General features: G+C 39.7%; 1 protein-coding gene across 8 annotated transcripts; it reads right to left on the bottom strand.

The window, feature by feature from the left end:
• Positions 1–946: 946 nt before the first annotated feature.
• Positions 947–11,859, bottom strand: LOC144071460 (tetraspanin-18-like). Of its 8 annotated transcripts, none has more exons than XM_077596604.1 (9): positions 11,698–11,859; positions 7,901–8,050; positions 6,649–6,729; positions 5,741–5,935; positions 4,920–4,994; positions 4,734–4,829; positions 4,446–4,556; positions 3,079–3,162; positions 947–1,551 (listed from the first exon to the last, which is right to left on the bottom strand). In XM_077596604.1, the coding sequence occupies exons 2-9, from the start codon at positions 7,994–7,996 to the stop codon at positions 1,498–1,500; spliced, it is 792 nt and encodes a 263-aa protein (XP_077452730.1). In that variant the 5' UTR covers positions 7,997–8,050; positions 11,698–11,859; the 3' UTR covers positions 947–1,497. The 8 variants fall into 8 exon arrangements, with proteins under 8 accessions (XP_077452730.1, XP_077452731.1, XP_077452732.1 ...); XM_077596605.1 differs by lacking the exon at positions 11,698–11,859 and adding an exon at positions 9,860–10,190 and having other exon boundaries at positions 7,901–8,047; XM_077596606.1 differs by lacking the exon at positions 11,698–11,859 and adding an exon at positions 9,943–10,190.
• Positions 11,860–16,599: the final 4,740 nt, after the last annotated feature.

Here is a 16,599-nt window from a genome sequence, read left to right as displayed (position 1 = left end):
CTTTTGCAGTCTATGGCGCTGAAACGCAACTGTTCATTGGCAGTTCAAATAGACTGGTCAACAAGTTAACACAGGATTGAAAAAGCACTAAGCAAGGAAAGCTGAGAGTTTAAAGCATCAGGAAACAGGACTTGTTCTATTCCTTGTGGGAGTTCATTCAGTCATAAATCTTCAAGCAATGAAGCTTCGTCTACAAACACAAACCAACCGCTCCGCATCTGCTTTTTTCCCCCTGCTTGGAATTTTTATGAGGAAAGAAGAGATGCAGTTGCTACATGACTCCATTGGAGGAAATATGTAAATGAGTTGATCAATCTATAATGTATTTTCTATGCATTCCCATTCACTGCAAAACAAATGTGAATCTCTCAACACTGTGCTTTTCTTACACTAGACCACGGCTGTCAAAGTGGCGGCCCGGGGGCCAAGTCTGGCCCGCCGCATCATTTTGTGTGGCCCGGGAAAGTAAATCATGAGTGCCGACTTTCTGTTATAGGATCAAATTAAAATGAAGAGTATATATGTATATTAAATTCCATTATTTTCCCCTTTTTAAATCAATCATTGTAATTTTTTAACCATTTTTTTCTGTTTTTAGTTCAAGAATCTTTTTGTAAAATCTAAAAATATATTTTAAAAAAGCTAAAATAAACATTGTTTTAGATCCATTAAAAAAACTGAATATTCAGGGCTTTTAATTCATTTACACACAAAAAATATCTAAATATATCTAAAATGGTCCGGCCCACGTGAAATCAAGTTGACATTAGCGGCCCGCGAACCAACCCGAGTCTGACACCCTTGCACTAGACCAAACGAATAAAATGTTTTTGAACACTTGTAACAATTGTGTTAATTGAGAATTTACTGTTGTGCTGTCGTTAATAGCATTTTTTAAACCAAAATTGAGAACTCAAAACAACACTGCCACTTGCTGACTTACCACTTTTGAAGTATCCAAGTATTTTGTTTTATTTAGCAAAACTTTAAACATTACACAATAATTGCAAGAATTGCTATTAGTGTACATTAAACACAGCACAACATTTCCTAAATGGGTTTCAGTGACGACTTCCAAGAGAATGCCTTGAAGTACAAGCGCAAATAACAAATAACTCTTTATCATAGACCCAAGCAGTACACACTCAATATTAGTCTTAATAATAAAATAGCACTTGTGCCCTCAGAGGAATTTACAGTGACAATTTTGAGCATACATTGAAAAATATTATGTCAAAAATCAAATAATTGTTAAAAAGTTATTTTAGAACTTACCCATAATTTATACTTCTGTAATGCATGAGAATGAAAGCATGATTTTAGTTTACAGGTATTTTTATATATTAAAAAAGTACAATTTGTTAGAGTAGATGTATATTACGAATACATGACTGAAAATGTGAATATATTTGAAATACAATAAAGTACTTTTTTCCCGCAGTCCCCTGCAGCACATAGATGGACATGGGGGGGGGGGGGGGGGGGGGGAAATCCAGCCTAGATATGTTGGAGTCCCCTGAAGAGGCATATCGCGAAAGACATGACAACAATCTGAGGAGAACAGATGGAAGAGAGGAACATTTTATACATCAAACAATGAAATGGCGGCAAGTGAGGATAATCAAATCTGCACATAACCGCTAGATGGCGAGCTGACCACACAGAGGCTCTACAAGAGTTGCATGTGATCATTTTTAAAAGATACTGCAACGTCAAATTGAGGATTTTTTTCTCAATACATGAAACCAGTTTGAAATGTAGTGCTGAAAACATGGGCACAAAATGAGAATATTAAGTGCTCAATCTCTGGTCAGTTTTTTTTTCTTTACGTGGCATGGCGTTAAAAAACGGCAAAAAATGATTATTAAGAGCCACACAAATGGAGAATTATGTGATCGCGATACTCTCACGTATTGGAACGAGAGGGATGCGCTGTTGTAATCCTCTCTGGCAGGGGTGGCCAACTCCGGTCCTCGAGAGCCGCTATCGGGTCTGTTTTCCCTCTCTCCCTCCTTGACCACACCTGAATCAAGTGATCAACTCATCAGCAAGCTGTCCACAAGCTTGATACCGATGCTGATTATTTCATTCCGATATGTTGGTGGAGGGAGATATGGAAAACAAGAGCGGATAGCGGCTCTCGAAGACCGCAGTTGGCAACCCCTGCTCTATGGCTCCCTAAAAAAAATCAACAACATACTGTCAGAGGTGGCTTTCAAAGACATGTTTGTAACTGCAAAAGTACAAACAAACTAGGCGTTCCGATAACTGACGGCTACGAATCACCGACTGAGGCCAACAAAGGGGACGAAACGATAAGGAAGACATCTCTAAAGCAAGAGCATTTTACAAAGGAGTTTGGTCAACTTCAAGCAGATGCAACAGAGCTTTGTGTTTTATTTCATGCCAATTAGGCCCTGGGTTCGAATCCAGGTCGATTCAGCTGTGGTGTTTGCATGTTCTCCCTGGGCCGGTGTGGGTTTTCTCTGGGTACTCCGGTTTCCTCCCACATTCCAAAAACATGCTTGGTAGGCCAATTAGACACTAACTTGCCCCTAGGTATGAATATTAGTGTAAATGGTTGTCAGTCTCCTCGTGCCTGGCGATCGGCGGGCTCGAAGTCAGCTGGGATAGGCTCCAGCACTCCCCGCGACCCTAGTGAGGATTAAGCGATTCAGAAAATGAATGAAGGAATCGTGCCTCTCTCACCACGACGCAACCTCATATCAGGTACAACTCCTCAACGACACCTAACCGCCGGTCAAGCCACGACTACAATGGGTCTAAGTTGAGATTTGTTTCTTTATAAAAAATATTTAGGCACTGTTTCATTATCAAGTCCGCTGCACTCACCGGGAGTGTGATTGACATTCAGATGCGACACGCCTCCTCAAAGCCAGCACTAGCCAAAATAAGGCAACTTGAAGGCCTAATTTCATGCACAAATATATATATTTTGTTTATTCAATCCAATTAAGTCTTTACTTTTGCCCAATCCAGCTATTTATTCCTTTTTATTTGAGGTTACAGAACCTTTAAGCTTTCTGGGAAAATATCAGGACAAAAAAATCTCTTTACCTGAAAGATCAGTACGAGGATAAAGAATGCAACCCCTATATACATCACAGGTTCAGCGGCTGAATAGATCATATCATAGCAACCCTGCGAATACACAAAAGAACAGTGAGGGAAATCACTAATAAGCTTTAAGCATAAACCTCACACTTGAGCAGTTTTGTTCACAATTTTCATAACCTTAAATGCTATTTTACCAGCTTTGCACAATTTGCATTCAAAGTATACCCAGAATGTAATTTTACAATCAATTTTAGTTAGGCTCTTTTTCTCTTCCTAAATAAGAATCATTTCTTTTTAACAGATGGTTGAGAGGATCCCATTTGGCTATCCAATACTTTGATTTCAACTCTTTAGTCTGATATGGCATCGGTGGAACGGATGTGCTGGTAGCAAGCTTGTGCACACACACACAACACACACACACACACACACACACACACACACACACACACATGCATGTAAATAATGCATTATTTATAGACGGTGTTTTTAATATGGCACTGTTTAGAGGCAGGAGGTGGCAGACTCCAGCTTTTCTCAGTGCTCAGCATTCCCATTATTAGAGGGTGTGGAATAAGATTGATTGCAGAGAGCACATGTAAGGTATTGATTTTACACCGTGAGCAAGCAATTTCAAATGTTATTTGCAGACTTGCGTGATTACTTAGTGACTCCAAAAAAAAGAAAAACTAAAAGGACAATGCTTCGCATGAAGTCTTGACAAATAATAATATTTAGATCGCATAAAATGGCCTATATTTTTGCACTTTCATAAGTGCTTTCATTGAATAAAGGCAGTAGTGACTAAATTGAAAGCGCAATGCAAATGATGCGTCTACGTACAAAAGTAAGCACAAAGACAACTTTAAGGACGCACACGCTCCGCTTCTGGGTGACCAATTTCAACAAATTTTAATCAACACAACAATCGGTGGATTGTGTGGACTATATTGTCGGTGAAAAATACATTTTTTTACTGCAGACGGGGCTCCAATGTTGCTAAAGTACCGTGTCTCTGGGTAACAGGTGTTTGAGAAATTAAATCTGGGTCAGTTGCTACCAACTCTGTTTCAAATCACCATTTTAGGCTGAATGTGAATGGGCCAGAGCATATTCCCATTGGCACTAAATATACCGCCCACAAATGTTTAAAACTACCATTCATTTAATTTGCCACCATCATTTGCCAAGTTGAATTGATTGCATCCAAAACATTTCATAGAAAAAAAAATGATATTTGTGACATAGTAACGAGAATGATTTAAAAAAAAGTGGACAAAAAAAACCAACCACGCAGTGATGAATCAGCAATAATCAAGTGGCTATCATCTCATCAGACCGACAAAGTGACAGACAAAAGAAAGTACCACGGTATTGCGGAGTGCAGCATCTGAGGGATCGCATGCTTCTTCCTTGCAACAGCTGTGTGGCACTGTTGGGTCAAAATCTGTGTCACCCCTTATGCCACAGCATTCTTTCTGAAGACAAAAGCATTTGTTACCTTAAAGCGTAGCGCATCACTATCAATGGCACTGAAACATCATGCAACAGCAGCCATCCCAATTAAAATGAATTTGACATCTATTTCTGTGAATGGCAACAAGTTCATGTCAACTCATTTGCCATTAGATGATTGTATACAACAATGGACATACCTTCCTCATAATAGCATTCCAAGCTTTTATGTATTTCTTATCAGTGGCTTCCGAATACTTTAACTTCATCAATCCAGCTAACGAATCCTCATATAACTAAAACAGGCAGAGAAGATACAATTAACCAAAGCCACACTGGATCATTAATATTTTTCTGTGAAAACATCAGCAGATACTGGAGTTTACCTCTGCGCGACCCGAAACGACCACACCCAAACCAGTCATCTCGAGTATTAAGACCACGCACATTAACATGAAGAACTGGAACGAAAAGGAAAGGACACAGCGAGTAAAGACAGTGTTAACCTTAAGCCAATAAAAACACGGCTTTGACACTAAACTCCGGAGGAAGATGTGTTTGAAGAGCTTTTGGGTTTAGGAACAAGTTCTCAATGGCAAGATTTTTTTCGGCGTAGATTGAGCGGGTTTAACGTTTCTTCTCTTTATTGAACCATGACGGAATATGATGTTGAGTACTTACAGGCAGGGGTCAGCATAGTGCTATGCACGTGTTTAGACTGCCGCAATTTTTTTTTAGAAGCCAGTACTGAGAGCAGATCCACCCAATAGCGTTTAATGAATTAATTTGATCCTGTCTGTTAAAAAACTGATCTGCAGCAGGCGGCATGAAGAGAAGTCGCCATAGTTTTTTTTGTCTGAGAACAACTTCATCTGCTTTTGTGCAACAGATTTGAGGCTTATTTTACTCTAGGTGCCATTTTTACATTATCCTAATACTACTTGTGTGCAAACACCTCCTCCAGTACAGATCGCCATTGTTATGACATTGTTATGACCGGGTGAATCTCCGTTATAAACATTTTGTAGCCAGATCCAATAGGAGCATTCTCTCTGGTCTTCCCATTAAAGTCAAATAGGCCAATCAAACTTCCCCCCCCCGAAAGACCCATATTTGACGTCGTTTTGCGCATCAGGTTTAACAAGCATCAAGTATTCTAGGCAAACATAAATGAGCACAAGACCACAACTACCATACACGTACTTACAATTATGAGTAAGACCCTATTGTTGCGATGGGTTCCGCAGCAGCCCACAAAGCCCAGGATGAAGAGTGCGACTCCAGTTGCCAGTACAAAGTAAATGCTTTGAGTTAGCAATTCCGTCAGATGCAAAATTGTAGCTAAAGCTGAATCGCCGACAATGAACATCAATCCCGCAAATACGAAGAAAACTCCTGCCACCTGAAAAGGGATATGAGGTAAAGGTGGAGAAAGTTGAAATTAGCCCATTAGGCAATTCACTGAAGTATTAGGTCAAATGGACACAAGGGCAATTTAATGTGGGGAGTAGATTAAAAAAACACAAGGGCTAACAATTAACTTTGCGGTATCTCAGCAGCACAAAAACATTGGCACTCATTTAGCAGGACTTGACTTGACCCTTGCAGAATTTCATCCTAAGAAGTATTTTGGAATGCTGAGCAGCTCATTAGGCAGACAAGATAAATGCTAAGGGTCCCAACCAATAAGAAGGCGGCAGCTGGTGGACAAAAGTAAATGCTTAACTGTCCATTCTACAGTCTTTTTGTAAAAGGTTAAAATTAATCTTCACTAATCAATGTAACTGTTCATTCAGCAGAATTCGGGGTCAGATTGAATGAGCCCTCCGTACCAAATATTTATTCCACATAATTGAGGTGTGCAATGAGAAGTTTGATGTGGATTTATCTCACAATCATCTCAGCTAACCAATATTTTCTTGCAGAATAATGAGTCATATTAATCACATATACATTAAATGAGAAAATAAGTGGCTTTTACCAAGCAACAATAAAACGGCAAAATAGCTCAGTCTAAATTGAATGCAATTTGTTACTCACTTTCTCAAACAACAACTCTCATTTTACAATATGGTAACCATTAAATTGTTAGGAGACGAAAAGAGAAATACTTACAATAAAGAAGACGTTCAAGATTAACATGACGTACTTGATGCATGATAGACAGTCACCTGTGGTTTGCGTTCGTATCTTCTGCTGTGAAACAAACATATCACTTAAATTTAACATCAAATAATTTAGCAGCGAAGAGTTTAACAAGCACGCAAAATTTCAATTGATAAAAAGATTTCTTAGTAAATGTAATAGGCGGCGTCTAATGGAGAAAAATACTGCTACATGGTCAGAAGTCTGACCCTTGTCTGTGTCTGTCATCTTACTGTGCTCAAACCATGACGCACTCAAACGTGTACTTGTTATTATCGCTTGCAACGATGTTTAAGTAGCAATTTCTGTTAGTAGACTCGTACGATACACTGCAATTTGCTAGAAATTCGACAGGCCCTTGGCAGTACTGTACCTGCCTTGACGCATCTACTGCTGCAAGAAGCAACACATTCCTGTGAGGCTTCCCACAATGCCGCCCTTAGCAAATAATCGGCAAACCATACATTATGAATGTGGAGAGACTGTGCTGTACCCAGAATAAGAACTACTCTGAGATTTGCATACTAGTACTTTATCCCCTCCGAGGAAATTGATTTAAATCCAGTTAAAAACCTACGCTAAATCATAATGAAGCTGGGCTATTGATTACTCCTCTGGTCCTTTTGAGCTCAGCTGCCAGACTCATTGCTTGAGATGGGTTTTAATTATAGTCCCTCTCTGTTCTAAAGCCTGACGAAGCCTAGCGGGAGCTGAAAAAGAGCTACAGAAGTGCTTTTTACACTCCAAAAAATGTATACCTGCAGTCTTCATTTTATCGGGAGATGAGAGAATGAAGCTTGGATGAAAGAAAAAAAATCTGGTGTACCCCACCTATTGCCCGTAATTCGATGGAATAGGCTCCAGCACAAAAAAAAAGACCCAATTTCTAGGCGAGAGCATACGGAGATCACATAGGAATGTACTGATCCAAAGGAGTACGCCAGACAGTTTAAATATGATCGGCTATTCAAATTAGAAAAGCTTTAAGCTAAAAGGTTGCAATAGCATGTAAATGTAGCCATGCATGATAATTTATTGAGCGTAAGGAGTAGGATGTGACTCACATAGTCAAAGCTCAAGCGATAAGCCATCTGTTTGATTAAGAGTATTCCGCAGCTTATTATGACAGTGTGGTTTAACGAGGCAGGACAGACAATTGTAATAATAAAAAGAATAATGCCAGTTGTTGCTTTCCCATTGAAAAAAAAATGGTTTCACTTACCTTTTTGTAGTACCTGGTAGTAGGCTGGTAGTGCTCTGGACATTCGACATGAGATCCGTGGTGTGTGCAAACGGCAGGCTCTACGCGAGTACGCATCGTTTATTGTTGAATAGAAAGAGCCTCTTCTTCAGCAAACTTCTACTTTTCCTGCTGTGAAGGGAGCTATGGTGAACTTTCATTGTATTTTAGATGTTTTGACAACAGCATTTTTGTTACAGCTCTGAAAAGTTCTGAACGCACTATATAAATCAAGTTCACTTTCGCTCAATGGGCAATGAGGCAAAATTAACAACTACGGTATAATTGCAGCCTCCAAGATAACACGACTAAGTTGACTCCATTTTTGTCTTAACCCCAATCAAATTTTGGACAAATTTAAGCCAACGTATCTGATGGAGGAATGCAAAAAAATCGTCAAACTGTACCCACATACATTTTTTATGTCGCTGCACCCCAAAAATGCCAACAAGACATGCATAAGAGAAACCACTACCGGTTGGGATTTGCTCTCATGTAGCAAGCCCATGGGCAAAACCTGGGGAGTAATGCACAAAAGTAGGATAAAGACATCCACGGCTAAACTAAGCTTGATTGGCCCATTCTTGCATAAATTGGTTGCAATTTAATTAAGCAAGTTGTTGATGCTTGGGATAAGAACGCAACCACAACATCCTCAACAAGTCCACAACAAATCGAAGATTTATGAAGAATTAAAATCCACTGTTTGCTAAAACGTGCCACCAAAACCAGAAGAGAGAAAAATCGGGTTGGCGTCCAATCCATAGGAGCTGGGAGGATTGGCGGCGAATGAACATTGCAGCTCTACCAGATTATGGACTGGACGTCTCCTAGTAAAACTCATTTCAATTCATAGCAACAGGCCCACGATTTAACTTTTAGCATTTTCAATGAAAGAGTTGCTATTGCAACATAACGCAAAGTCAATTTAAAATAATGTGGAACGCTTCAGTTCCTATGAGTAATCATTCTTTATCAACATTGCTTATCCTTGTCAGGCTCGCAGGGTGCTGGAGCCTATCCCACCTGACTTGGAGGAAAGGTGGACTACACCATTAACTGGTCGCCAGTCAAATGTAAATCACACAGACACACAACCATTCGCACTCCCAATCATATTGTCGAAAAGTCGAAGTCATGCGAAAGAACCACTGCACTATCGGGTGGGACAATATGGGTCATTTTACATTATGTAATTATTGCCTCTTTATAAGCATCTTTTCAAACCTTTCAAAAGCATTTCAAACAGTGTCTTGCCTCTGTTATTCTGTGATTCATTCAATCATTATCCTCCCAAAGGTTGCAGGGGTGCTGGAGCCTATCCCAGACAGATTTAGGCACTAAAAGGAAGACACTGACTTGAGTGACCCTGCGATTGTCCGGCCACCGATTCAGGGTATCCCCCTCCTGGTACCTGAAGTCAGCTGGGATAAGCTCCAGCACCCCCTGCGACCCTTGTGAGGATAATCGGTTCAAAAATGAATGAATGATATAGAGCAGCCAAATATTTGTTAAGAGTTGGAAATCCACACGAAAATAGCCCTGTTAACAAGCTATTTTGTGACAAACGTCACTCCACTGTTACACATTGAGGGAAAATATACATATATCTTAAGTCTAAACACAAAATCTTTTCGCTGGGCTGCCGTTATCACTTTAAATCTGCTCTGCAGTGCGAACTGCTTTTGTGCAATTCATATGTACAGATTCTATTCCTTATCCTGATCCTGTTTTTGTGCAATACCCTCCCGTACAAGAAAACGACCGGTCTAATACTGCAGAACAAGTGAATTGCGTACAATACGGTCATACTCACGAACGATCCAAACATCCAAACTCTAGCTACTTCAGTCTTGCCGTGATTTATGTGGGGGAACCCCAAATTTTGACAACAGGCGACTTAAAACAAAGAATCTCGCAGCAATCAATAAAACTACGTACCGAACGGCCTTTCAAACTGTCTTCCAGTACATAGGCCGAAGCATGTGAGAGACGTGTTGCGAAGCGTAACCTTTTATACCCACCTTTGTCGTCTTGGTGACACCCCAAAAACGTTCAATGTGCGCGACAACATCGTCCATTCATTCGTATGACGTTTACGCTTCATCTGCTCTTTTGCTTGGTTTAATGACGGAGAAAAGGGCCAATGGGCTACACGTGTGTTTGTTGTGCTCACGATCGCGTCGGCCACGTTGCCTTTTAGTCATTTTTAGACTGGGAAAAAAAACGAGTGCGTGTGAATGGAGGTTATTGCCATGTTCGACCAGGGCCGTACCTGACTAATTTGGTGCCCTCGCAACGTATACACTACTGCACCCCTTGCCCCCCAACACAGACATGCGCACGCAAGCCTGCAACGACAGCTAATTTGAAAAACAATTATTCAAACACTCACGTATGACATTATTTGTTTGAAATTGATAATTAAAAAATAGTAAAAGTAGGGCAGGAGTGGCGAACACGAGGCTCTCGAGCCGCATGCGGGTTCAGGCCAAAATGAATGCGACTCTTTGCTTCTTATCATATTTTGTGTATACTGTTGCCTCATTTCATGTTTTTATTTTTATACTCTTAAAACACTCAAATGAATCAGGGCACATTAAAAGAAATAATAAATTATATATATTTTTAAATAATTTGGGAGGTTGGATTTTTTTAATGTTGGTTTTGATGTAAGGTGTGGCTCTTTGACCCTCACAGTTTAAAATGTTGACTCTTTGTGTCTAACTTGTTTGGCACCTCTGGGCTAGGGTGTGGTTTGCCTTCTCCACAGTCTGATGGGATAGGCTCCAGCACCCCCCGCAACCCCTGCCAAGATGCACGATGATGAATGAATGAATTAATTAAAAATAGTAGTAGACTAAATCAGGGCAACAATGAACATTAAAATATTCCCAAAAGTATTTTACAGACAAATAAAACCAATTACTATTTTTCAAATTTGTTATTTTGTTGTTGTTGTTTTAAAAAAAAATAAAACTGACGATGAATCTAAGTTTTTTTGTAAAAATTGTTTGAATGTGACTAATCACATAGGGTTTGCAACTTGTGAAAACAACTTATCTCTATGACAATGAATTCATATTTGAGTTCTGGATGCAAAAATCTGTCAAAAAGACGTGTGCATAACTAGTAACTCATTTGTATGATCCTATCCATACTCTTGTGTAAGAAATTAAGTGACACTTTTTGACCCTATATCAGAGCACTTCCTTTGAGGACAGTCAAATCCAATTGATTTATAGCTAAATATCTAAAACATCAGCTTCATTAAAAAAAGGATCCAAAACAGCTCTAGTTACGAAACATGGTGCTAATTTATACACCAGCATAATCAAAATGAGACATGGCCTTCTGTGGAGTATTCTCACATGCTGATTAAAGGCATCCTGTTAATGAGATTCCCTAAGAAGCCTATTACTGGGAACAGCAAGCAACAGACCCCCCCCCCCCCCCCCCCCCCATCGCTATTTTTTTGTACATTTATCAGCTTTGCTTCAAACATTCAACATTCCAATCATGCAATATTCTCTTTAAAAATAAGAGTATACCACTCTTGTCAGCTATTGTTAAGAGTTATAGAGAGATAATGAATAAAACTAAGTTTTTTTTAAATATGCAGAGTAAACATTGCATATTCTACAAAAAAAAAATCAATTATACATATGCAAACATTCCTGACTATGAGGGAGGAAAACTTGTTATATAACATTACAGCCATTAATGAAAGCTCTTTCACATTCTGTAAAAGCACCAACCTTTTAGCTGCTGTCACTCACCAGACAACTCTATTATGTGCTTGGCAAATCTGCATGGCCAATTCCTCAAGAACCATCTCAAGGCTCAGTGCGGAGAGAAAGTATGTAGCGTGGGTCCAGATGTTTTAGCTCAATAAGCTTAAGGATGAGTTCATGGCAAGAACATCTGAGGCTTTCAACTCTGTTGACCCAAGAAGGAAAGTCTTATTGCAGCCTCATTCAACTGTGTGTGTTAGTGTGTATGTGTGTGTGATGTGTGATGTATACGCCAGTCGGGAAAGCCATTAATAGATCAAATGTGACCTATTTTACACTGGGAAGGTGCAAAGAGTTAAAAGGAACAAACAGGAAGAAGGAAATGCTGCATGTAAACAAGTGGATGAAATTGTGTATGAGAAATTTGAGCGAAAAGTAGGTCTCAATTCACAGGTGCGAAATTGTGCTTTAAGTGTGAAAATGTCCACTGAAGAAAAAATATGTGGCTCATTAGTATTCATTCATTTTCTGTACTGCTTATACTCACGATGGCTGCAGGGGGTGCTGGAGCCTATCCCAGGCAACTGTAGGCAGCAGATGGAGGACACCCTGAATTGGCGTCCAGTGAATGGAAAACCAGCGACAATTTTAGGTGTCTGAACAGCTTACGGTGCATTTTTTTTAGATGTGGGAGGAAACCGGACACCTGGAGAAAACCCAGGAGAACATGCAAACTTCAAACAGGAAGGTCGGAATCCACCGGGGATTGAACCCTTGGTCTCAGAACTGTGAGGCAGACGTGCTAATGTGCTATGTTTGCTCCTCTAAGGTCTCACTCGTCCTTGACAGCATTAAACCCCCAATTTCCAGCACCTGCACAATTGAGCCAGAAGTGGACTCAAGGGAAAGGGAGACTTGTTAAGTTTTTACGAGAGCAGACAGACATAATTACCTAAGTAAAACAGAGGAACACTGACTTTTATTGACTTTAGGGTTGTTTGACAAATACTGGACCGACCCCGTGCAGCTGGGTTTAACTCACTGATCGCGATTGATGATATCCAATCCATTTTAACTGGAAGAGACATAAGAAATTATTTGTTTTTTGTTTTTTTTGTAGGATGAGATTACAAATAAGTTACTTCCCTCCTGTGACTTGATTGGGCTTTATAGCTGACATAATTGAGAGTGAAAGTGATTGAATGAGTATCACCAGAACGTTCCAAAGTCCTTTGACTGTCTGCTTTTCTCCTCACTCTCGTTTCATAGACTAGGATCAATCTTCTCAGCAAATACACACACAGGAACATAATGATGGGCTTCTTGGTTAAAGGCGAGAGCAATCTTTCTGCATCATCTGGCTTGGATTAGAGTTTGCCTGTCGTCTGTGTTTCACTGTCACAGTTTGGCCACGGCGCAGATAGAGGCAGGCGGTGGGGACGCTCTGAGGACGAGAAAGTGGGAGGGCATGGTTGTGGAACAATAAAAGCAGCCATGACTGGGGCAAACGAAGAAAAATAGCAGAGCGTATGAAGGTAGATAACTCAATGAACAACTGTAAAAACAACTGTACTGTAAAATTTGATGTGAAAGGATTTGGTATGAAATGTAAATGACATATCAGAAGTGCTGGATCTCTTGGTGCTCTTTGAGAGGTCTCTGTGTTATTTTGCCTCTCTGTGTTCATTCTCTCAGAAATTTCTTAACAATGTGTTTGACTTAATCCAGGCTTTTAGATTCTGATCTGAATGGTGGGATTTTGGTTGTTGGAATTGATGTTTTGGGGGCTTCCGTGCAGACAGCTTTTTTTTTTTTTAGGTCACTTCTACTTGATGACCGGTGTTGATAACCATAAGTCGCATGTGTGTGTATTTATCTGGATGTCCTGGATTTTAGCACTATATTGTTCCGAGGCATGGGTAAGTGACACCCCCACCATTTGCCGCCAAGCCAAAACACCCTTTATGTGTCCCACCCACCTTTCTCTTGGGTTTCTACTATTTCCAGCAATACTGTAGAAGTACACCCTCTGGGTTAGTGTGTGTGTGTGTGTGTGTGTGTGTGTGTGTGTGTGTGTGTGTGTGTGTGTGTGTGTGTGTGTGTGACACCGTGGACAGATAAGTGTGGGGGTGGTTGGTGCCTTCAGAGTGTTAATGCAATGTCAAATTGTAGGCAAGGTCAGCAAGGAGAGACACGATAAAGGTAATGCATCACTGAATTCTCTGCAAGGACCATCCATCCTATCTGCAGAATCTATTTTTTGATGCACTTCCCCAGTTTTTTTCTGCAAATGATTGGAACCTTTACCATTGTGTCGCTGAAGGTTTAAAGACTTAAGTGTTACTGAAAAATGAATCAAGAGTGATTTCCCAATTTGATCTCCTTATATTATGGGCGACTTAAAAAGACAATTGTTCACTTAACAAACAGTTAGTTCCCTTAAATCAAAACAAAAAAATGCTATTGTTTACTATAGGGTATCCCTAACTGTGCTGAATGTTCAAATATGCAATGTATGACTTGAGCTGTTTTGTGGATTATATATATTTTTGTTTTAAAACTATATCATTGATTTGAATTATTGGTTTGTGTTTTTATTTCTACTTTGTACCGGATTGTTTTTGTTTTCGTTGTTTCTTGCTGATTTATGAAGCACAATGAATGAGTTTGTCCAATCTATTTTATGTTTTTTTTCATAAAGGTTTGTGTAAATGAAAATACTGAACTTCTACGCATTTTCCTACATTGATTTCAACATGTCAGGTTTTCATCACAGTGCTAACGGAGAAGCTGTTTAAGTAAAGTCATTTGTATCCAGTGTTTAAGATGAGAAGTGCAGGTCGAGTTTAAGCTTTTTGTGTGGGCCATATTCAATTATATTTGCACAATTTGGTGTGTGCCAATGAAAACTGGTTTGGACACCATAGTGGAACTCCAACACGTTTCCACAAGCACAGAAGTCTTGGCATGCAAATGCTGACAAGACACAAGGAAGGGAATACCTCAAAATACTAATGTGAGACAAAACACAGCAGGATGTTGTTCTCCCGCATGTTAAACTACAGGAACACCTTGACACATTTCTTGAAATTGGCACCCATGACATAAACGCTCCAGAGGAGAGAATCAACTTGTTAAGAGACGGGCTCTTTGTTGGGCTTGGCAGGTAATCGTGTCAGGCCAAGTTTGGGCAAATTTCAATGATGTGAGTAGACAGCTACATTTGAAAGAGCCGCTGGAGGCATAAACACCACATATATCTTTTGCTCCACTGAGCGAGCAATCTTTTTCACATACCCTTTTAAGAACGGACTGCTTATCCTAGACATGACAGAAGTAACTGATTTGCTGTAGTTGCCACTCTCATGTGGTGAGATACAAACAGACCTGATGGGTAACTGATGCAAAATACCTTCAAAAATCTGTCTTCATCTTGCATGAGTCCGTTCGTGAGTGACCCCGCTTGCTACTTGTTCAAATCTGTAGACATGGCCAAGCGGCTGAAGAAAAGAACAAAATATGAAATGGACAAAATCTATGTCAAAAGAAGATTTGGAGTAGTGTCAGGGGAAGCGGCAGTTGGTCCATTGGCCTACTTTCTATTATGGACTTGCCCACTCTTCAGTTTATCCTTGTGGGAACACTGGGAATACATGCAGGCGGGCAATTCAGTCACACTTGGCCCGTCAACTCCAGACAGAAGAGGGGTGGGGGTGGGGTGGACATTCTCGGAGCTTATGCATAATGATGAAGCAATGATAACATTTTTATATTCCAGTATTCACCCAGGATTATTGCTAAAATGTCTGTACGTCTAAATAAGAAGCGAATAACCTATTGATGTTTTTTCCTGGTGAACATACAATTGATACATTTTCCTTTTAAAACCAAATACATAACAATAATTATAAATGTATATTGTAAAAAAATCCTAAATAATAACATAAAATGTGCAATGAAGGCAAGCCATCTCCACAAGATGATGTATCAAAATATTTGTGTGCCAATGCTAGGGAAATTCCTTACTGCTGTGTGTGTAATTGCACAAAGCTTCCTTTGTGAGAGCTTGGAAAGCAGTGCCATGGACTGTTTAGTGAGATAGCACATGGTAAGATGGTATGTATGCAAGATTGTGGTGGCGTAAATGGAATAAAATGGGTTTAAGGGATATACAATGTGCTTGTGTGTTTTCGCGCATAAAAGTCTTCATACAGAGTTTTAAATATTTATTAGAGTACAAAATTGTGAGGAAGATTACAAATCATGGAGGATAATCTTAACCCTTTGGAGGGGATGTGACTATTTTTGGTATTTAAAAAAAACACTTATTAAGACATGGCATCGACATATGTGGGGATCACATTGTGGGTCAGGTGGGCCACAATCTTAACATTTGGTATAGTCCTGTGCTGCTTACTTAGCCCCCAAAGTTATATCCTCCAAAGTGGGCGCCAGGTCTAAATTATAATAATATGAGTCTTTTAAATGACTGTATTAATTATTTGTTAAATATTTTTCTTCAGAAAAAAATTACACAAACTGTTTTTTCCTCTAAAAAAGCAATTAAAGAAAGCGCGATAAAAAAAATAAATTCAAAATGATTAGTCGGAGAGCTTCCTTGTGTCTACTTAATGAGGAAGGCTTTTTCTTCGCTCTCGGCTCCTTTTGAAAATACCAGAGCAGCCAAAAAGAAAATACCTCAGCTGTTCTTTGTGCAGCCAAACTGTTCATGTGATACTTGTAGTGTGAAGCCGCCACCGGAATTTTTTCAGTGTTAGCTTTCAATAAACTTTATGCTTATTCTCCTTAGCGATGTTATTTGTTATTTCATCTTTGCTCATGCTCAATGGGGAGAGGGAATAAGCACAAGGGTGGAGACTGGTAAGAAAGTATTTGTTGGCTGCATCGCGTGTGCCACCGGGAATGTCAGAGTCGCGACCTTTTAGG

Source organism: Stigmatopora argus, chromosome 3, assembly GCF_051989625.1.
Source record: "Stigmatopora argus isolate UIUO_Sarg chromosome 3, RoL_Sarg_1.0, whole genome shotgun sequence".
Lineage (NCBI taxonomy): Eukaryota > Metazoa > Chordata > Actinopteri > Syngnathiformes > Syngnathidae > Stigmatopora > Stigmatopora argus.
Note: the sequence above shows the minus strand (reverse complement) of the source record. Positions and strands in the feature narration are given on the sequence as shown.